Source organism: Calonectris borealis, chromosome 1, assembly GCF_964195595.1.
Source record: "Calonectris borealis chromosome 1, bCalBor7.hap1.2, whole genome shotgun sequence".
Classification (NCBI taxonomy): Eukaryota; Metazoa; Chordata; class Aves; order Procellariiformes; family Procellariidae; genus Calonectris; species Calonectris borealis.
Genome location: NC_134312.1, coordinates 67,780,049 through 67,801,363, shown reverse-complemented (window position 1 = coordinate 67,801,363; position 21,315 = coordinate 67,780,049). Strand labels below are relative to the sequence as shown.

The following is a 21,315-nucleotide window of genomic DNA, read 5'->3' as shown; positions in this document are numbered from 1 at the left end:
GGGACAGATTTGGAAATGGGGAGGCACTGAAGAGTGTGGAAGTACTTGCACAGGTGGTCTTAAACTCAGTAAAACTGAAAATTAAACAACTACTGAAATGTATGTGTTAACTCCTGTGAATTAAAGCAAAAATTGTTCAAATCAGTGAATGATGGACTGAAAATCTGGTCTGCTGGGACTATACTGTGCATTTCCCCAGATTTCCTTTGTCACGGGGGACAAATTATTCCACTCTTCGTGTCACAAGCAACTGAGACTTAATTAACGCTTGGAAATTGCTTTGAGATCTTTGGGTGAAAAGCTGTAAAGTTCTAATGATATTTGATTAAATGCAAAGAAAAGCAATGATTTTCTCGGAGCATGATTAGAGTTTGAACTTCTATCACAAGCAATCATACTCTGCTCGGAAGCGGGCGTGTTTTGATCAGCATTCTTATTCTTGGTGACAATGACTGTTTTGGTAGTGGAGGTAAACAGACTAGGAGCAGCATTTGTGCTATATGCCATGTTGGTATAAAAAGCCTCCATTCCAACAAACGAGCAGGAGTTCAACTTACCTGGTACATTCAGCCTTACATTTAGGGCAAGCCTAAATGTAGAACGTTCAGGGATGTTCACTAAATCAGTTCTTATCACACGTGTGCAACTGTGTGCTACTTAGCTTGGTCAAGAAAACTGATTTAAAACCACTTGGAAGGTATGGGGGAAAGCTAGGAATAAAGAGAAACTTCCTGATCTTCTGCTCTAAACCAGGCTTTCCTCTTGTTCTGCAATGTTGAGTCGGTGTGGCCTGCCTTGCCAGTGGAGAGGAAGGCTCTGCAAATGTCACTCTTCCTTCCCACATCATCCTGGTGATGTAGCGAGGTTTCTTTGGCTCAACTGAGGCACAGGCTAAAAGGGCTGGGGAGGCTGCTGTGTACTTGCCAGTGCTAGTCCCTGCTGTTGCTACCTTGAGGTGAAGCTCAGAAGAAACATCAGTTTTGGCTGGTGGCTCGTGCATTTCTTTTGCAGCCCCACCTGGGAGAAGGCACAGATCAGACATTTAAATCCAGGCTGATCTGTCTCCTGTGACTACTGCTGATAGGAAATGTAGAGCATAATGTTGATTAAGAGTGAAGTGAACAACAGGAGCATTGTTTGTATAGGATCAGACACGGTGCCCAAATGAAGGCTGGGAAGGAGTTGTTCTACACTCAGGAATCCACAGGAATCTGAGACCTTTTTAAAGGTGTTAGCTCTCCCCACCCCCAGATATCGTTCACCACAGGGTCACCTGGGCGTTTATCCACTACTTACGTTTGGTGTGACTCTGTATGGTGATACACATTTTCTGCTCTGTGGGGACAGGGAGGAAGATCTTTGGCTATTCTAAAAAAGGAGCTTTGATGGGAGAAAAAGAAACCTAATGTTTGTGTACACATTTGATTAATTTAAGGTTACAAGGTGCCAAAACACCTTCTCAAGCTATCTACCAAATATGATCCATAACTTCAAGCAACACGGAAATAAAATTTACTTCTGACAGTCTTGTAAAATTCTGTCCAAACAGGATTAGCCTTCCTTTCAATAGTGATTTAAAAAAACAAAAAAAAAGAAAAGAAAAAGGAAAAAAAAAGACTTAAGACTATTACTACAAAAGATTGAGCATCAGTGAGTAAATACTTGTGAGAATTTTGCAAGGATGAGTGAAGACTATAGAGATAACAAACCAGTTACTAGTACTTTCAGCATCTGCTGCCTAATCTCAAGACTATTTCCGTGGCTGTTGCTCTGGGAAGCAGCTCCACGGTGTTGTTCAGTATCTGCCCCCGCACTGCCAGTGGAGGAATTCAAAAGGTCACCTATGAAACTCCAGCAATACTGGTAGAAGAACCAGTTTTTTCCCATTATTTCTTTTGGAGCATCCTTCCCAAAAGTTGTCACCGTGATGGTAGTGTTTATATATCTTAACACTGTTAATGAAGAAATAGTTTGACAAAAAGTAGCCTGTATAGTTTAAATAGAAGATCTAATTGTGTAATTTATTTGCAAACACAGACTTTCTACTTAGTATACACAGACTTTCTACTTAGTATATATTTCTTCTAAAAAAAGGAAAGCCTGTCCACTTGCAGATCAGTCAGTGGTGGGAGGCAAGTAAAAAGGCTGGAAGGTTAAAGAAGAACTTGTTTGTGACAAAGAAAAAAAGAAAAGCTGCTTTTCTGGGGAAGAGAACAAGCTGCAGGGGAAGAGGGAGGAGGGTGCTGTGATGATAGGTCAAAATTCTAAGTTTCTGGTTTTACATAAACTTAATTCACAGTAGTGGGAGCACCTTGTGAAATGAGAGATTAAAAATCAAAACGAAATTATTTTTGTCTGAGAACATGACCTGTGGAGAATGATGTATGCCAGATCCTGCTGAGGATAACCTGGCAACCTTGATCACCCTCCAATCTGAAAAGCCATTCGGCATCACAGGAGCAGGGCAATATGTGAATGCTGAAACACCTGCAAATCAGGCTCAAGAAGCAATCAAAGTGTGATAAACATTAATTAGTATAATACCCAAACCCTTAATGGAGGAAGGAATGTTGATTACACTATCACACTTGGGATTTCTTTCTGTCAGAGATGGTGTATGATGACAGTTTCTGATTACACTTACTCAGACATGAAGTAAGACTTTAAAAACTGCTTAAATATGAAGGAGAGAGAAGAGCAGAAAGCAAACAAGTTGGTCTTTCTTTGAGTGGTTGAACATATTTGGCTTCTTATAAAAGCACGCATTTTTGATTTTTGCCTTTCAAACTTTTGAGGTGAATTGGCTTTGTGAACTGGCTTTGAATGCTTCCCTGGATCGCTGTAAACTGTAAATGTCTTAGCAGCTTTTCCTCTGCTCTCTCCATCTCAATCCTGCGATGTTGCCAGCTGCTGGGGCAGAGGCACTGCGTGGGAGTGGGGAGAGTGGGGCTTGGGCTTCTTCTCACAGTCCATTTCTGAGTGTGCTGGTCATTGCTGCGTGAACTCTGAGCTGGCCCAGCGCAGCGTGTAGCAACATCCGTATGCGGTAAGGCTGTTTGTAAAGCACACTCTGGTGCCTCATAAAACATTATCCTTTGTTAGCCAGCCAGAACACACTTGGATATTCTAGCCTAGCTCTCTAGGCCTGCTTCAGTCTGGTGGATTGTGCATCAAAGCCCTGAGTTATGGGTACCGGGGGCGATGCATTGATGTTTCCCCACCACATCAGCAGCCTGAGGAGCCATAAAAGCCCATGGCCTTTTTTCAAGAAGATCTTAGACAAGTTAATACTTGAAAAAGTTTGAGATTTTCTTCTTTTCCACAGCATATAAGTAGGAGAGCAGTGACGTACCTCTGAGTCCCAGGGAAGAAGCAGGTGAGGAAGGGGCTCGGTAGCCTGAGAAGAAAGATGGACACTTAGCTCCCTCAGCACCACCTTCTGCTGCTGCTTTCATCATGGGATGATGTCTCCCCTCCCGGGAGGTAGTTTCTCCTCAACTCACCAGTGGTTCTCTCACTTCTGGTAACCCACTGAACCTTGTCCTAGAGGTTTAATGGTATCTCATTCATCAGTAATGGTATCGTGCTGGTTTTGGCACCAGTGCTGTGGAAGGATGAGTGGCAGCCAGAACTGTTTTCTTCCCTTGTTACCCTGCTCCAGCACCAGCCACTTGGAGAGTCTGGGGATGTAATAAAATACAAGAACCGTAAACTCCATCCCTTCTAATTCACACCTCCTGCAGTAAGGGAGGAATTTAATAAAAGCACGCTTTGTTGAAAAAAAAAGCAGCTTGACTTTTAGGCAAAAAGCCAAGGGTTTATAGAACAAATTTACCATATGTACCCTGAAGTTTAGAACAGCGATGCTGAGCATCCCCCTGCTACCTCTCAGGGCTGGAGCCTGGGCTCGGAGGAGACCAGAAGCCTGACTTGCTGTGATGTGTACAGTCCTCCTTTAAGGAAAAAGTCGTTTAATACTTTGGCTGCTTTATCCTCCTGTGCAACTTCATTTCTCATTCTGCTCTGTAATGTTCTTTCTCCTTGGTTGATTGCTTACTTTTGTACTTCAGACATAAAATTGAAGTTCTTTGGTATTCTAGAGAGGTTTATTCCCAGCCTCTGCTGCCTCGCCTTTCTCACTCACCTTGGTGTGGAGCTTGCCTCTTCTCTTTCCCACTTCCCAAGTTTTGTCATCCCTGTCACTCTTGGGTGATGTGTATGTGGACAGCAAAGGGTCTCCTTCTGCTGTGATGCTTCTCTCCAGCTGAATTCTGTCTTGCTCAGCCACCTTTATGGGAGTCTGTCAGCCTGTCTTTAAACGTGCTTTGATTTTAAACTTTTTTCTGATGCTGTCTGATCCCTAGCAAATATAGATGATAAAAATCACAGTTCTTTTTTGGCATCGTGGAGTGCTTGGAGACCCTCATAGAAATATAGGATTATTGCCAGTGCTGACAACTGACAGGCAGTGTCCAGTGTCCTGGATGCCAAATTCCTAATGCCTCAAATGTTTTTCCTATGGGAGTAAGAGAACAGTAATTTTTCTCCCATGAGCAGACACAGACACAGCAGAGGAGGTCTCTCAGAAGCCGCCTGGATGTGCAGATTATCAGAGGAGTTATAAGGAGGTAACAGGAAGTGATCTGCTCACGGCCGCAGATGAGATGGAGGATACAGGGCCAGCGAGGGAGGCGGTGAGGTAGGAGGAAGTGTTCCTGGGACCTGCTGTGGGTGTGGGAGAGAGCTGCCTCTAAAATGGAGAGGAGCTCAAGGCAGCAGGGTGAGGCCTTTAGGTGAAAGGAGAAATGAGATCTAAGTTGGGGGTGAAGTGCAGGGGGCTTGACTGCAAAAAGATTTCAGAGGGACAAGAGAATGTGAAAGCTTGAATCAAAGCAGCTGAAAGATTGGCTTTAATATCTGCTTAGATTAAAAATAAAAATCTGTATGGATTAAGAGATAATCCACTAGATAGATTTAATCTGCCACATGTATTACTTCCCCAAAGAAAAGCATTGGGAGGGGAAGGTTGGTTTGGCTCAGTGCCCAGGATTTGAAGGCAGGTGATAGATTCTCCTTTCTTCTACAGGCCCCCTTTTCACTTGTCCCAAAGCATGCATCCTGCCCGAAGGATGCCCTGCCCGCCTCCTGCTTCTTTGCAACTCCAAGTCAAATTGAATCTAACTAAAGGGGTTTCTCAAGCAGAAAAGAGCACCGAGGGCAAAATAACACAGCAATGACTAATAGGATAGGCGCGGGCTAGGTTCAGATGCTGATGGTGTTTTTGGCTGTCTGAGTGCAGGGTTCTGAGGGGCAGTAACGGGCCATTTTATTAACACCCCTCCTGTCTTAATTGCAATTGCCTTTCAAACAAACGCCACTCAGTAACACAGTCCTTAAATGGAGGTTGAGGTCTGAATGCCACCTTGCTTCAAACGCTTTGCCCCTGAAATCCTTGGCAACAGCCCACTCCATTCCTCCATGATTCCTTTCTTTACAAACACCAGGTTGACTCCTTGGAGTAAGTTCAGTTTCCACAGCAGTAGAAATACTAAAGTTGCTGGAGGACACTTGAACATGACGGTTTTTTTCCCATGTATTTTTTCAGTATCAATATGGTATATTGTCTCTTTTGACTAACACATGCAACTGTATCTTGACCTGTACATGCATAACAGTCATGCACGTTTAGGAGCCTGTACATGTGATGGAATTTGGATTAGTTGGATTGAGGGGGTTTAATAATTTTTTTCATAGTTATCTTGCTCAGCAACAAATAAATTAATTCTGTAGACTGGTGTGTATTCAGTCTATGTTGTGTGCCTGCATCTGTACCACCTCAGGTGAAGGTTTTTGGCATATCTCCTAAGGTTAGTGGGATTTGACCTGGCAAATCCTAGAGTAGGAGGCCATAGGAGGAAGTACAGGGTGCCTCAGAGAAGAGCCGTCATGGTTTGAAACACCTGAGCTGGCATTGGGTAACTTCCCCAGCTTGTGCTGGGAGCAGGCCGTCTGCCTGATTCTGTCCTTTTATCGGTAAATGTAATCACTCTCGGTTATATTTGGTGGGCAGTAGGGATGGATGAAGCTATAGATGTCTTCCCTCTTTCCCTTCTGGATGCACCATTACTGTTGCAGCTAGGGCACAGTACTTGCCAGTCATGCCCTGTTTTTAGGGATGCCGCCTTTTTCAGAGAGGTTCCAGCAAACCTTAAATGAAAAAGATGTATGCAGCGCTGTGGGCTGAGAGGTGCTTCGCTTTCTGTTCTTCCCCTGATACTGTCCATGCGCTACGGGAGGTGTTAGTGCTCTAGCATCAAGAAGCGCTTTGTAATAGCCAGTGCACTGCTGTGTTTGGTGGGGGCGTAAAGGGAGCTGTGGCACCGTTCCTCTCCTAAACCGGATGTCTTAGAGGATGAATGTTAAATGTCGAAGTGGTTAAGGGTGAAAGGTAAGGATAACCGGGATTCCTCAAAAAGTCCTTTGCTTCTTCACAGCTAGGGAAAGAGTAAGTATGGGAAGGGAGAGGAAGAGATGATACCTGGTGAAGCAGAGGGGATAATGTGGGGCAGGAAAGGGAGTGAGAAAAATGTTTGACTGCCTCACTCGACCCACTCACATTCATGGAGTGGGAGGGAGCAGAACGGTTACTGGTTTCCAGGCCTGAGCTTGCATAACTATTTGCTTAACACTTCCTTCTGGGAGAGGAACATGTGCCTGGTCAGCCCCTGAGAATTGTGTCTGGGAGCCAGCAGGGTACTGGCTGAAAGGCAATTGATACCTTGCTTTTATTTGGAGCTTCAGAAAGGCTTTTTTGAGCTCTTCTAGGAGAGGGGTCTACTCACAGGTGAGAGGGAGAATTGCACCATTGATTTGAGGGAGAGAGGCAAAGCAGGAATAAATGACCAATTTTTTTTCAGCTTTGAAGGAAGTAAAAATAGTCAGATGCCCCCAGGAGCAGTGCTGGAAATAGTGTCAATCAATACAATTATGAAACATCTCAAAAAGAGGTGAAGTGTGAGGTAGGAAAATTTGCTGGGGAGAGCAGTTAGGGAAGACTTAGGTCCTTCATAGGCATCTCACACTTTAACAAAACAAGGCAATGGGGACAGCCCTATGACACATGAAATTTGCTGTAAACAGGTGCTAGGAAATGCACACTGAAAGGAACAACAGAAACTGCTCTGAGAACCTATCAAGTGTGTGAATGATGTGGACTTACTCCACTGAGACAGAGGGAGGGTGTGGGAAGGAAATCATGAACAGATTTGTACTTAGTGTTGGTACAAAATACAAGCTGTTAGGCTGTATTTAAAATAAAAGGATGGGGAAATGGAGAATAATTCCGAGAGGGAGAATCTCATGAGGTTCAGTTTTGCTCATCTCCCACTCCAAAAAATAAAGTAGAAACAGGCTGTGTGCTCTCCTGCCATATGTATAAGGAAGGATGCCTCCAGAAAGAGGGGAGCATGGCTATAAACAAACAGAAACACGTAAAGCTGTTTAGAGAAAGAAGTGGGGGTCTTTCAGAATGATACAAGGTGAATAGGCTGCTTGTACTTTCTGTTTTTTTCACTACCTACAATGGCGGGGCTTTAGTGGAGTCCATTTCTCTACTGTAATAGGGAATGTGCTGCACAGAGTGAAAATACTTGAAAAGACAGGTTTGGTACAGTTTGAAAATGGGAATCATAGATCACTACTGATGTCAAATTTGTTACTAAAAGGAATTATACAGAGCGGGGAAAAAAGCATGGGAGCTCTCAAAAGCAAAGAGAGACTTTTGGTGAAATTTAAAAACAATACTTGAGATTGATCGTTAGAGGCACAAAATGATCCGATGGAACTCATTGCTACAAAACATTGCTGGAGTGCTATCTCTCATAATGGGTTGTATAGCCATAAAAATATTCTTTGCTGGTTTCATTAGAGGGGTGAAGATTCAGAACAATTTTCAGCTTTTGAGCTTGAAGCTAGGGAGACCCTGCTAGTTATGCAAGGGGAAGGAAGGTCTCTACTGAAAAGGTGACTCCATAGTTACCTGTGGCTGATGCCTGGTTCCGATGTCCCTCCTAGCGTCTGCTTGAGCCTGTGTGACAGTTCCCGCAGCAGGGTAGCGACTGCGCACTTCATGCTGGCAGTTTCAGTCATGCCCCTGGCTGCAAGGTGTCTGCTATCAGCTTTGTGGGAAAGGAGTATGTCCACGTGGTGAACCAGTGACCGCTGTCCCCTGCTGCCACAGAGTGCTTTTCACCTCAGTCCCAAAGCATTTTATTGCTTGCTCTAGTTGTGCAAAAATTATGCAAGTTAGCGTGTTTTATTGCTCCAAATGAGGACATAATGTTGTTTAACTGATGTGGAAACCAAATCACAAAGCTGCGAAGCAACATGGAAGAAGTCGTGCAACAAACTGCTGGTATAGTAGAGGACAGGGTAAGCCTTGTGAGTCCTGAACTCTGCTCATTAGCATGTGTTGCCTTTCATTATTAACAAGTCATTTTTATTAAAAATATGTTGGCAGTTGATAACTGGCTGTGGCTTTCTTGTCAGCAGTACCTGCAGAGGGAAGTAGGGCTTATGGCACTCCAGTGTCACAAAAAAGCTGCAGTTTTCCATCTTTCTGTGCCGTGCCTCAAAGTTGTGGGAATGTTGTGCTGTGAGTCACGGAATAGACTTACCTTCATGTCAGAGTACATAAAACTCTCAATGGGACCAAGACAAGCATATCTCAACCAGCACTACTTTGCCCTATGAACAATCCAGTCCACTGAGATTCACATCCTTCCCTGAGGGCCTGGGCACTGGCTGTTGCCAAAAAATGTCTGGCTCTGGATTCTTCATCTTAAGAAAGGTGCTTGCCTCCTAGGATCTCTCAGCGGGTGGAGGCCAGCCGAGCACAGCTTCAGGCAATCGGTGAGAGAGTCACGCTTGCCCAAGCGAAGATTGAGAAGATAAAGGGCAGCAAGAAGGCTATTAAGGTAATGACTTCAGTGAAGGCTGCATGGCCTCCCTTCTTCCTTCCACCTTCTCTCTTTACTCCTGATGTAAACTCTGGAGAAGAACAAGTGCTTGGCTGCCACAGCTGCTGCCCACTCACCTCTCCGTGCCTTGCTGCTGGGCAGGGTTGTGATGAGAATCCCCTTCGTGATGCGGCCAGTTGATGATTTTTAAACCCATGAGCCTCACAGCTCCTGGCCTTATGAGGCCTATATAAGTTGCTGCCCCAGCTTCTCCCTGAGAAAGAGAAAAGGCATGTGCTGAGCTAAGCCCAACACCCTCTCACTTCACGCTCATAGACACTTTGGCTATTTGAATGAAAGCTGCTGTTAGAGAGCCTCCCCTTTGTGCATCTTCATCTTGTTGAACCATGTAAAACTGGTGAAAACTCTTCTCTCCCGGTTGTTCCTCCATTTAATACAGTGTTTCAAATTCCCTTCCTGCCAGTGGGAGTCTGTGATCTCCTAGTACTTATATATAGAGAGAAGTTCTGGCACTTTCACTTTCTGAAGTGACAGCCCACGCATGATTGGGTCTGTGCAGGTAGCCCTTAGGAGCCTGTTGACTTCAAGGCTGTCCATTCCCACCAGCAGCACAGATTGTGCGCTTACTCCACTCCATATGCTTCTGTAGTGTAGGATTGCTTAGTTGTTGGGATTTTTCAGTCCCTCCTTGTCTCTTCACAGGTATTTTCCAGTGCCAAGTATCCAGCCCCTGAACGACTGCAGGAGTACAGTTCAATTTTTGCTGGTGCAGAAGACCCAGCGAAACAAAAATGGCCAAGACACAAAATTCAGAGCAAACACCGAGTGCTGGATGAGAAAGCTCTGCAGGTAAGGAGGAGGAGAACAGACTTGAGATGAACAACCAGTGAGAAGCTGGGAGGCTATTAGTCTCTTTAACAAAGTAGACCAGGGCTTTAAAATATAGGCTGGGAGCAGAACATCTTTTCAGCTTGGCCTGTTGGCGGGGGTGTGTGAGGTCAGGCTGGGAAGCTTGCAGAGCTGCCAGTTTGAGAGAGCCATGTCAGTACAAGACCTTGGTGCGGTGGTTGAGCGTTTTGGGTGACTGTCGGCTGCCAACTCTCCAGAGCTGTTCCGTTTCCTGAAACGTCACTGTTTTCTGCAGCCGTGCTGGTGGGTGCAGCTGGCTGGCCTTAAGGCTTCAGCTATGCATGGTAAGGCAGCTGGAATCAGGGTCATAATTGTTTGAAAAATAGTTTCTGAAGGCTCTAATATAAGCGATGGTGAGAAGGGAAAGGTAAAAGTGCTTGTGAGTGTGTCAGGAGAAAAAGAAGTCATTAGAGCATTTTTCTGTCCCAGGAAAGCATCACACTTGGGTGTTGTCCCTTCTTGGTTCCCAGCTAAGTTTTACATCTTGGAGGGGAAGATCATTTTGCTGCTTTACATCTTTTGTTTATGCTTTGCTTCTCCTTTGCCTTGTGTTCAGCTATTGTAGGTTGCAAGCCCTTCAGAGAGGGGCTGAATCTCTCGACACCCAGCACAGTTGAGGCTTCCAGGTATGCCCATAGCACAGATGTCTGCAGCTAGTGGTGTTGAAGGAGGTCCTGAAGTATTGAGTTTCTTTTTATCCTGTGGATTGAGTGGCAGAGAGGGGCTTCTTAGGAAGGTCTGAGAAGTGGTGGGTTTGGCAGGAAATGCTACCAAAGGAGTCTCCAACAATTTGGGTCAACTTCCCCAGGTTGGAAGGAGAGGAGGAAGAGTTGCTGTATTTAAAGTTTAAAAGTTGCTGTGTATGTGCTGTGCCAGGAGTAGCAGATGTGCTCTTCCTGGCAGGTTAGGGATCAGCCTGACAACTTCACTGCTCTCCACCCCTAAAGAGACATCCTTGTGTGCCTTGGCCCAAAAATAAAGCTGCCACTGAATAATTTATCACGCTAAACTTTCCTGAGTTTTAATGGAGTTGAGACCTCACACAGTGAGGTAGTTATGAATATTTCAGCCAGGCCAGGGAAGCAGGGTTGCTGGCCGAATGGACAGCTGGCAAACTCGAGCAGAGTTCGTGCTTCCTTTGAGCCAGGTAGCTTGTGTAGGACAGTAGCCAGGTAGCTTGTGTAGGACCTGCTGCTGGCCAGCCAGGGGAGGCCAATTACGGTTGTGCTGTCTGGCTGGTGGCCCCATCCCATCAGAGCGTGTGGGGGGAGCAGAAGTAGGCGGTGAGTGGGCAGGGGAGATGCTCTCCTGCCCTGAAGGGCTGGTGCCAATGTACAGCCCCTCGCACAGGGAGGGGATTGAGAAGAGCATCAGCTGGTAAAAAGCAGCGTCCCGCAAAGAGCAAATGGTGTGCCCATCTGACTGGCCCGCTGGCTCCAGTAGGCTCTTCATGCGCTCCCCCACTGCCCCTGCCATCTGCCTGCGATGCCACCTCTTCCCTGTCCCAGGCGGTCTCGGTACCGTTGGCACGTTCTGCCTTTGGTGACCAAGGCTGCCATCACCACAGGGACTTTGTTGCAGGCCCCAGGGGATGTTTCTATTTGTTCCTCTCCTCCTGTGACCCATCTTTTGATCCTCCTTTGGGGTTGTTGATCTTTCTCTGGCGTTGCTGACCCTGCCTCATGCAGCGGTCTTGTTGCTCTCGCCAAGCTCACGCACACTGGCTCCTGCAGCTCTTCTGCGGGGCGGCGGGACGCTGCTGTGCCGGCGAGTGGCTGTCAGCTGATGAACGGTGGAGGGGCCTGCGCCAGGAGCAGCTGGTGTGCTGAGCGGGGCTCGGTGCGGCCGAGCTCTGACCACGTTCCAGGGGGACGGGCCCTTCTCGGCCATAGCTGAGCACGGAGCCCGATGTGCCTTGCAGTAATGAAATGTGACAGAGGAGAGTTTTAATGTTTACATTTATGCCCTCCTCAATTATTCAGGGCTTTCGGCAGAGGTTCACAGCCTGTTTTCACTTCTAATGAGGGCCTCTTTGCTGGGAGCAGTTGCAGTGGCCTTTGCTAACTTCACTCCCACACGCACACACACGCCCCACCAGGAAGGCAAGCTCTGCTCATGTCAGTTTGAGGGTAAGTGGTGGCAGCCTGTGCTCAGCGGTTAGGGTTTGTGCTCTGGGGAGAAAGTGGCTGAGTTAGAAATGTGTGCGGTTCTGCAGTTTATTTAAAAATGCTTCCCTCCTGGGAAATTCTCCTTTCCCCCTCCGCACCCCAAGGAAGTGAAAACTCAGCTGTTGAGAGGACAATTTAGGTTGGTAAGGTAAGCGCTGACAGATAAGAGTGCCAGAAACAGGGTGCTTATGGTAAGCCTGGAAACCCATTGCTTTGCACGTTGCTGTGGTAGCAGCTAGGCAGGGTTCATCAGTGAGTCAGCTGCAGCCCTGTAGGGCTTCTCAGGCGCTGGGCACTGCCTTTGCGGTGGGACCTGTGCCCAGGTGATGCAAGTGCCCCTCAGGAGGCTGGAAGACAGGGTGGGAGGCATGGTCTGCCTGGGCTTGGGAAGAGGTCCAAGCAAAAGTTACAGTCCACCGCTGGAGTAACCTTGCTAGGCTTCAAAAATGTCAGTAGCTTGTCATGTCCTTGTGAATTCTGCCTCTCTCGGAGTCCACCATCAGCATGGGGAGGCTAAACCAGGTTTTTGGCACTTGCTCATCTTCAAGTGCTTTTCCAGCTAGCCTCAGCACTCCATTGGCATGGGGGGAGTGGGGTTTCTGGTGTATCACACCAATTCCCTTTGTAATAGTGTGTGCTTAATTTAACTTAAGAACCAGGGTGACTTTATATATTTTTAACTCTAGGCTTTTCGGAAGAAAAATGCCTGGAAATGCAGCGTCCTTAGAGGTGTGATCCTGCCAGGTGCCAAACTCCGGGCTGGGGTGTTAGAGCATTCAAGCGCCCCCCGTGACTTCAGCATGTCGAGGTTGCTGAACCTTTGGCTTAAGGCCTTCATGAAAGAAAACTAATTTTTAAATGGCATGTTAACTTGTAGAATTCACAGTTGCAGGATATTATTGATGGTATGTAGCTGTTCTAAATTTCAAAACAGATCTAGATACTTGAATAAGACTAACACTTTGGTGGCATTTAAATTAAAAGGATTATGTAGAGCCTTGCGTTTCAGAGTAATACTCATGCTTAGTGTTTTTATAACTGCCTTAGATGAAACTTCTAAGTAAATGTAGGTAATGGTTTGTTTCTCACTACGCCCTTACAGTGACGCACAGTCTTCCAGTGCTAATTGAAATCTACAAAGAGAGAATTAAAAAAATATATATATGACTTGAGGGCTAAGTGTGTGTGAACAGTTCCAGCAAAAACATCAGTACTCCCTCATGCTTAAAAAATTAAACATTGGGAAATGAATATTAATGATCAAAAGAACCTTTATTTTTGAATGTCTGCTTCTACAGTCTCTAAATAACAATTTATATATTTTTGTCTACCTGCTTCTATAAAAATTCAAGACATTTATTTCAGTGTATTTTTCACAAGTTGGAACATGTTATTTGGGGAAAAAAAAATTAAATCAAAACCTCCCAGGTCTTTTCTTATAGCATTTTATAGACTCAGAGCATCATACAAACTCTTAGTGGATTAACTGAGCTGTAACTAAGCCATTTCCCAGGATTTCTGGCTACCAAATTCAAGCCTGAAATTTCAATCAGCAGAAACTGCTTATGTTGCTGAGATGTGGTGTTAAAACTGAACCAACGGTGGTCTCCATTTCCCCCCTATAAGTACAAGGAGGGAAGAAGGACTCAGAGAATGGGATAGAGCAGGGATGCTGGAAGTAGTGAGGCAGTAGGAAGCCGTGGACAGTATTTAAAGTGGTCATCTTTTGGTGGCAGAAGAAAACCGAGAGTGTGTGGCCAATTATTTAATCTGAGAAACTGTCCTGGTTAGTGCTCTGGTTTCTTCTGGTATGAACACTTACCACCTTGCAGCTGCCAGGTTGGTGCTTGTCCTAGTTTGTGAAGAAGGAACAGGAGTTGTGAAGGGGCTGAGGAAGAGTGTGGGGAGGGGTCTAGGGTGGAGGTTCATCCATCCCAGGCTGCCTCTGGGTTCAGAAACTGATGCCTTTCTCCCTCTGCAGCAAAGCTTGCTGTGGGCACTGAGCTTCATCTCCCAGAGCACCTGGCAGCGGGCGCTGTCATGCTAGCTGAAACTCTGGTCTGATCTGGGATGGCAATTCCTGTGCTCTATAAAAGTCAAGCAGTTCAGATGTAGTAAGTCCTTTTCTAAAGGGAGCTCTATATATTATGCATGAAGTTTTAGAACCGAGAGAGAGGAGATTTCAGTTCATTAGAGTTGAAAACTCCTGCAAATCCCTCAGGCTTTGCAAAACCATCTGGCACATGTTCCACCCTGTGCACTCCCTTCTGCCTGATCTCTTGCCTAGTGCGGGCACTCTGTCATTTTCCTAACCTCTTTTTCCTTTGCCTTCCCTGCATACCCTACCAGTGGGATCACATCACTTAAAACATCAACTGAAGGCAGCAGAGGGGAAGTAATAGAGATGTTTGAGGGACTCTGCCTGAAAATGTCTAGTAGTTGGAGACGCTGTAACAAACGCCTTTTTGGCTGCGATGCCTGATCCCTGCCTCTGGCTATAGAGCCTGAGTGGTTGTTGCATTCTGGTGGATCCTTGCCACAGCAACACCTGTTCGATATGACCCATCCACGGCACCAAAATCACATGCCATGAATCTGAACTGCTGAGATTTGTCATGAATGTGGGGTTGCAATGTTGTCCTTGTGCTTCCTTGCTCAAAGGGAGGCAGAGAGGGAGCAGCAGGGTTCCCAGACCATGCAGTGGATCCAGCAGTGTGGGTTGTGGTGGCTGGGGAGAGCTGTTTCAGCAGCTGTGATTTTAGTGTCTTGCTACCTGTTATTTGTCGTCTTGCAGGAGAAGCTCAAGTATTTCCCTGTGTGTTTGAGCACCAAAATTCACCAGAAGGATGATGCAGAAGAAGGCCTTGGCAGCCTCCCCAGGAACATCAGCTCCCTCAGCTCCCTGCTGCTCTTCAACACCACCGAGAACCTGTGAGAGCTGGAGCAGCACCGTGCTGCTCACCTGCCCCTGCTTATCCTCAGAGGAGCTCTCCCTGCCCCGGGGCAGCAGTAGCTGCTTGCTTTCCTGGGGGTCTTGCATATCACGCTCTTGATAGGACAGAGTTTGGTACCTCTCCACTGGCTTCCAGCTAGCAACCCTTTCTTCCTCACTCTTCCCCTTGGGTAGAAGGAGTTGTTTTGTCTGCACCTGATCCTCCACTCACCTGCTTTCCACCCAACTTTGCACTTCCCTTCCCTTCCCTTCCCTTCCCTTAGTTTTTCCTGTCATACCCCTGTAATAATTTCTCTCTGGCCTTTAGAGCTGCTGTCACTCCTGCCCTTCTCTGCCCTATGTGCCTGCCTAGATTCTGCTCCTTCTCCTGATGGTTCCTCACAGTGACACTTTACTGCTGTTGCTGCTTTAACGTCTCCACTGCCTTTCACTGCAGTTCCCGTTGGGCTTTGCCTCATGGTTCCTCCTTCTGCCCATACTGAAGAGCTTCTTTAAGACCTTCTTGAGCTTTCAGCTGCTGAACCTCCTCTTTCTTTCCCAGATTATTTCCCCTCTTTATCTTTCCTCCTGTCCCTTGAGTGACAAGTCACCAAGAGAGACTGGTGTCCTGCTGAGGACAGTCTCAGGCCAGGTGGTAGGAGAGGGAGAGCTTGGTAATGATGGCAGTGCAGTGGGGCTTCGCTTTAGGATGAATGTGGAAGCTGCGCTGGCAGGGTGGGGAGCTGATCGCCTCCTGGTTGTGGAGGGGTGAGGCAGGAAAATGGGGCTAGAAGAAGGAAACTGGAAGGCCCAATGTGTTCTACCTGTGTGAGTGAGTCGGGAGGTCTCCACCTCCAAGGCCTTCTTGGGTACACTGTGTCTTCTGGCCTTGGCTCTCGAGGCAGCATCACTGAAATACTTGTCCTCTACCCTTAGGTACAAGAAGTATGTTTTCCTGGATCCTCTGGCTGGAGCAGTAACCAAGACCCATGTGGCTCTGGAAACAGAGACAGAAGAGAAGCTCTTTGATGCTCCTCTTTCCATCACCAAAAGGGGACAGCTGGACCGACAGGTGAGATGCAGCTGTGGGAATGCAGCTGCTTCCCCTTCAGAGGATTGTGCTCAGCTCTCTGAAAGGAGAGGGCTTCTGCAGGGTGGAGAGCAGGTAGCAGAATGGCCCCTCATGGGGCTGCAGAGTATCTCACTTATCAGAAGGACCTTGCCCATTTCTGTGCTTGAAGTCCTTGTGTGAGCTTGATGGGTGAGACAAAACCCTCAAACTTGCCAGGTGTTTCTCTCTGCTCAAGCCTTTGCTGAGCGGTGTGAGAGGAGTAACATAATACCGATTCACCTTGCTGCTAGACCTCAGGGCTGCAGAGGAGTTTGGAGGCTCCATCACTTGATCATCCTCCTTGTGCTAACTCCTGAGCCTGGTGAGAAGTCTGAGGGTGAGGTGCCATGGCTGGAAGGTGCCTGGGAGGAGGATCATTCCTGCTGGGAAGGGGCACCTGCTGGTGCAAACAGAAGGGCCGGCCAGCCTGAGCAAAGGGTTTGTACTTGGTGTGGGCATGAGGCAGGCAGTGCACCAACCCAGCTGCCCCAACACGTGATTGACCTTGTACCCAACACCTTGTAGCGGCCGTACCTGGAGCTTTGCTGGTGTGTGGTTGAATGTGTGTTTTGGGGCTAGGGAAAGGAGCCGGGGAGCCATTTGCTCATCATGTTGGACCAGAGAAGATAGCAGCGTGTACAGCAAACAAAACCCTTTATTCACAGCACACCTTTGGTACTCTTTTGCCTGTGTGTTAAACACAAAACCAAACCTCTGTAACTACTTGGTTGTGCTTCTGTGCTCTCAGAAACGGTTCAAGCGCCATTCTCTTCTGGAGGAGAAGGGACTGGCTTATGTAGGCTGCAAAAGTTGGTGTATGAAACCTTCAGAAAAGGAGAGAGTCCACCTGCAAGAAACTAGGAAGAGTCCTGCACCTCCCCCTCCTCCTGCAGCCTGCCTTTTCCAAGCCTGGTCTGCAGGGGGTAGCCTCTGAGCACGGGGAGCTGCCACAGGACAAGAGCACAGAGTGGCAGGGGTAGCTGATGAGCGGCCACTGTACCAAGGCACACAAGCCCAGCTCTGACTGCCGCACAGGCTGTTCCCTGCAGTACCCCTGTTTGCTGCAAGGGCAAGCAAGTGTGTAGTCACTGCCTTTTTGTTTTGGCTTCTTTTAGGTAGCTGAAAATTACTTCTACGTGCCAGATCTGGGCCAGGTCCCCGAGATTGATGTGCCGTCCTACCTGCCAGACCTGCCTGGCATTGCTGCAGATCTCATGTACAGTGCTGATCTGGGCCCCGGCATCGCACCGTCTGCCCCTAGCAGTGCTATTCCAGAGCTGCCCACTTTCAACACTGAGTCGGTGGAGCCTTTGCAACCAGGTATTTCCAATCCCTGCTCCCAGGACCCTGTGAAGGAGGAAGGCAGGGATTGCTAGAAGATGGAGACAAGGCAGAAAGTCCCTTGGTGGAGATTTCAAGATGGCTATTGGAGATACCTCTGGCTTGTGCTTGGGCCTGAGTGAAAGCTGCAACCTGCTAAAGTGCTGGCCGGACTCCAGGCCCCTCACCTCCCTCACCCTCTGTATGGCTAGGGAGGAGGGAATGTGGTGCGCGGGGATTGGCCTCGTGGCATCCTGGTGGGATGCCCTTGGGCGAGTGGGAGCTGGGGGGGGCGGAGTAGGGTAATCTCAAACTCTGCCTTGGCCCTGCCTGCTGTTAAGAGATGCTGCACAGGGTGGGAGTGCTCTGCTGCACGGTGCCTGCTGAGGATTCTGATCTGTTGCCGCTGAGGCATGTGGAGCTCTGAGCTGAAGCTGTCAGTGTGCTGTCCTCTGGGATACTTCAGATGCAGCTTCTTTCATCTTTCAGACCTTCAAGATGCTGAGCTATTGCCGCCTCCTCCACCACCACCTCCTCCACCACCTCCTGTTATGCCAACTACGGTGCCTCCTCCGCCACCCCTGCCCCAGCCCACACCCCCCTCTGAGCCAGCCCGGACAGCGAGCGAGGAGAGCAGCTATGCAGTGCCTGCAGGTAAGGGCCGGGCATCTCCACAGCTTCACCAGCAGAATCTGACTGCCCTGTGGCTTCCCAGCCTTCTGGCAGAGAAGGGAAGCTGCGGTGGAAGGGGAAGCGGCTCCCGCCTGCCTGGGAGCTGCAAGCCGTCAGTTCCCCCTTGGCGGGGCTCCTGGTGGCTGAGCATAAGTCCGTCACTGAGAGGTGTCTGGGCTGGGCTCACAGCCCCGGGCAAAGGCTGGCAGAGTATCGGAGCAGCCCTTTCCGTGGGGATTTCGCTGCGCCTGTAGCTGGTGCACTGACCCACGGCTGCTGCTTGTCATTCCTGTCCCTGCAGCTTCAGTCCAGGGAGCCCCGAAGGAGGTGGTGAACCCCTCCACTGGGCGTGCCAGTCTCCTGGAGTCCATCCGCCAGGCCGGTGGCATTGGGAAGGCCAACCTCCGCAGCGTCAAGGAGAGGAAGCTGGAGAAGAAGAAGCAGAAGGAACAAGAACAAGGTGCTGAGGCTCTTTGGCAGAACTGATCTTCCTTGCTTTCTGCCCCAGGCTGGGGAGGTGTAGGTCCGAGGGGAGACAGGCAGGCCAGGAGCACAGTGAACGTACAGAGCGGAAAGCTGTTGTCTCTCCTCGCAGGCTGATGTAGGTCTCAGGTGCTTCCCATTCAGCCAAAGCTCTGTAAACCCCATCTGCCAGAAGGCCATTTGTGTTCTTAATGGAGACCGGCTCTGTCTCAGGGCATGCGTAGAAGTTTCTGCATGGGGGCAGACACACAAAGGAAACCCTGGGGCCAAGAGGGGCAGGGCCCAGCTGGTTTGAGCACATTGGTTTAGGTAGCTGGAGAGGGTATTGATGGAGCTGGTTTGGCAGAATGAGAATGCAAATGCCTTACCCCTCAAGGATTTCCACTCCTGGATTTCCCCAGAAGATGCCATTACCCTGCGGTGCCTGGTGTTTTTCTGACCTGAAACTGGACTCTAGTGGGAGAGATTAGGGGTGTGATACAAGAGTAGAGGTTTGGGTTTTTTGTTTTGGTTATGGTTTTTTTTTTTTCTTTAATCTGAAGGCAGTATTGCAAGAGAATGCTTTTGCTGTAGTGCTAGGTTTGGACTGCTGCTTCTTCTTGTCTGACTTGTTTTGCTCTGTTTCAGTGAGAGCTACAGGGCAAGGTGGAGATTTGATGTCAGACCTCTTCAACAAACTGGTGCTGAGGCGCAAAGGTACTGTCCTGCAGGGTGGGCTGCTCCTTCCCCCTAGGAAAGAGGGAGAGCCCTTTATGGCACCTCAGTTGTGTCAGCCACAGCCCTAGAAACAGGAACAGAGACACTTTCCCTGGCGAGTGTGCCACAGCGTGGCTGGGGGTGTCTTAACAGAGAGTGAGCAAGGGAATCTCCGCCTCAAGCCCAGCTGGAGGCACCGGAGGAGGTTGTGTGTCTAAGGCAGAGGACAGGCTCTCGGAGGAAGGGACAGCGGTGTCTTTTTTAATTCAGTGCTGGGCAACTGGGCCCCTTGCCGGCACCTGAGGCCTTGGCATGTACCTGGGGCATTTAGGACCAGCATCACCCCTCAGTGCCTGGCACAGGGCAGAGGAGGACATGGACTTGCTCGGGTGGAGCTTTAGTTAAATGAGCCCTTGTGCAGGGCTGTGGCGGTATTTAAGCACATTGGCCATTCTGCTTACTTCTGGCCATGGTACGGAGGTGTTTTTCCCCTCCCCTTTGCTGAGCCTCCATGTTCTCTAGTGCCCAGGTGTCACTCACTGGTGCTTTTACTTCCCTCACAGGTATTTCAGGGAAAGGGCCTGGAGCCTCTGGAAATCCTGATGCTCCAGGAAGTCCTGCTGGTGCCTTCGCTCGTATGTCGGACTCAATACCACCCCTCCCACCGCCACAGCAGCCCGTGGGTGAGGAGGATGAGGATGACTGGGAGTCATAGATGGGGTCAGTTGTGCATCAGCGTGAATCCCAGGACTCTTGAACTACGCACCTTTGAGAGACACCAGCCTGTGGAAGTATCTCCTGGAGGGTGGGCACTGGCATGGCAGGGGGACCATGTCATTTCTTCTTGAAGAGAAGCAGGAGCAACAGCAGCTACCTGCTGCTGAGGGTATAGTTATCAATGAGAGTTTTTCTTCTGCTGGCTCCTATTCTCCAGCCCAAATACTACATTCCATCTCAAATGCTGCAACTGCTCATGCTGGCACAATAAATCCTGCCTTAGCTGGCGAGCAGTGGGGCAGCCTGTGCTCAGAGGATCAGAACTAGCATTGCTCCTGATTTAACGGGCCGTCAGTCTTTCCTAACGTGACTGGTGATTCCTGCAAAAGCATCTCTTGCAGGCAAACAGCCCTTGCCCCATTTGTCTCCTTGCTGCTTGCGTGCTGAAGCTCGTGTTTGCTTGGTTGTTGCTAGAAGAGAGACTGACTGTGTGTGTCCCTCCATGGAGGTTTATTTCCTGGTGCCTCTGCACACAATGGTTTCTTTCTCTACCTGGCTTATGGTAATTCTTTGCCTGTTGCTGTCTGAAAAATTTCAATAAAGTTGAAGGAAGCAGGTCATTGCAGCCTTCATTCTGGCAAAAGCGGGAACCGTGCTCAATTAAGAGTGTCTTAAGGGAAGGCCCAGCTGTCCACTCTCACCTCAGGTGGGCTAGCCTTACAACCCAGCACCACCAGCCACAGGGCTGGAGGGTACCAGCTGTTACAAGCAGGTGCCCCCCGCTCCCTCTGCCGCTTTCACTGGGGTTAAGGCAGAGCGTGTGCCAGACGGGGGCTCTGTACCCACTGAAGGGGCAGGAGACTCACCATGGAAGTTCCTGAGAAGCAGCTGTTTCTTTCCCTGTGGGGCTAATTAACATACAGGGAGTGGGTACCAGCTCTGTGTCTAATTATAAGTGCTTTCTTCACTGTGAAGAGCCTTGAGAGGTAGCACCCAGCTGCTGAAACTGGCAAGGAGGCAAAAGAAGCTCCTGGGAAGAGACTTGCTCAGGATGACAAAAAGAGCTGGGGACGGCTGTGGGATTACATAGCTGTCCCTGTTGTTACTGCTAGGAAAGAAGCCCAGGAAGGTTACGCTAAGAAGGTTTTACCATTTTCCACAGGAAGTTACTTTGAATTCAAAATAGGCAGTAAAAAGAGCAGAGCAATCCTGTGCTTAAGCATGATCAAAGGAGAAGTGCTGAGCTTTATTATGGCCACATCTTTATTCCCCTTGAAAGAATGAACCGCTCCTTGAATCTATTGACTGCTTGAAGCAAGGTAGAAAGAA

At 48.5% G+C, this 21,315-nt stretch overlaps 1 protein-coding gene across 6 annotated transcripts in view; it reads left to right on the top strand.

Moving 5' to 3' along the window:
* WASHC1 (WASH complex subunit 1) overlaps positions 1-20,601 on the top strand; it is a 45,068-nt gene extending 24,467 nt beyond the window's left edge. For 4 of the 6 annotated variants that reach the window (XM_075158655.1, XM_075158646.1, XM_075158638.1 and 1 more), the window contains 9 exons: positions 8,864-8,975; positions 9,681-9,827; positions 14,850-14,986; positions 15,924-16,059; positions 17,214-17,418; positions 17,908-18,072; positions 18,392-18,550; positions 19,201-19,269; positions 19,833-20,601. In XM_075158655.1, the coding sequence (XP_075014756.1) occupies positions 8,864-8,975; positions 9,681-9,827; positions 14,850-14,986; positions 15,924-16,059; positions 17,214-17,418; positions 17,908-18,072; positions 18,392-18,550; positions 19,201-19,269; positions 19,833-19,984 (1,282 nt within the window). In that variant the 3' untranslated portion in view covers positions 19,985-20,601. Of the gene's footprint in view, positions 1-4,375; positions 4,700-8,863; positions 8,976-9,680; positions 9,828-14,849; positions 14,987-15,923; positions 16,060-17,213; positions 17,419-17,907; positions 18,073-18,391; positions 18,551-19,200; positions 19,270-19,832 lie in introns of those variants that run through there. The other 2 variants (XM_075158666.1, XM_075158675.1) reach the window with 2 other exon arrangements.
* The last annotated feature ends 714 nt before the right edge of the window (positions 20,602-21,315 follow it).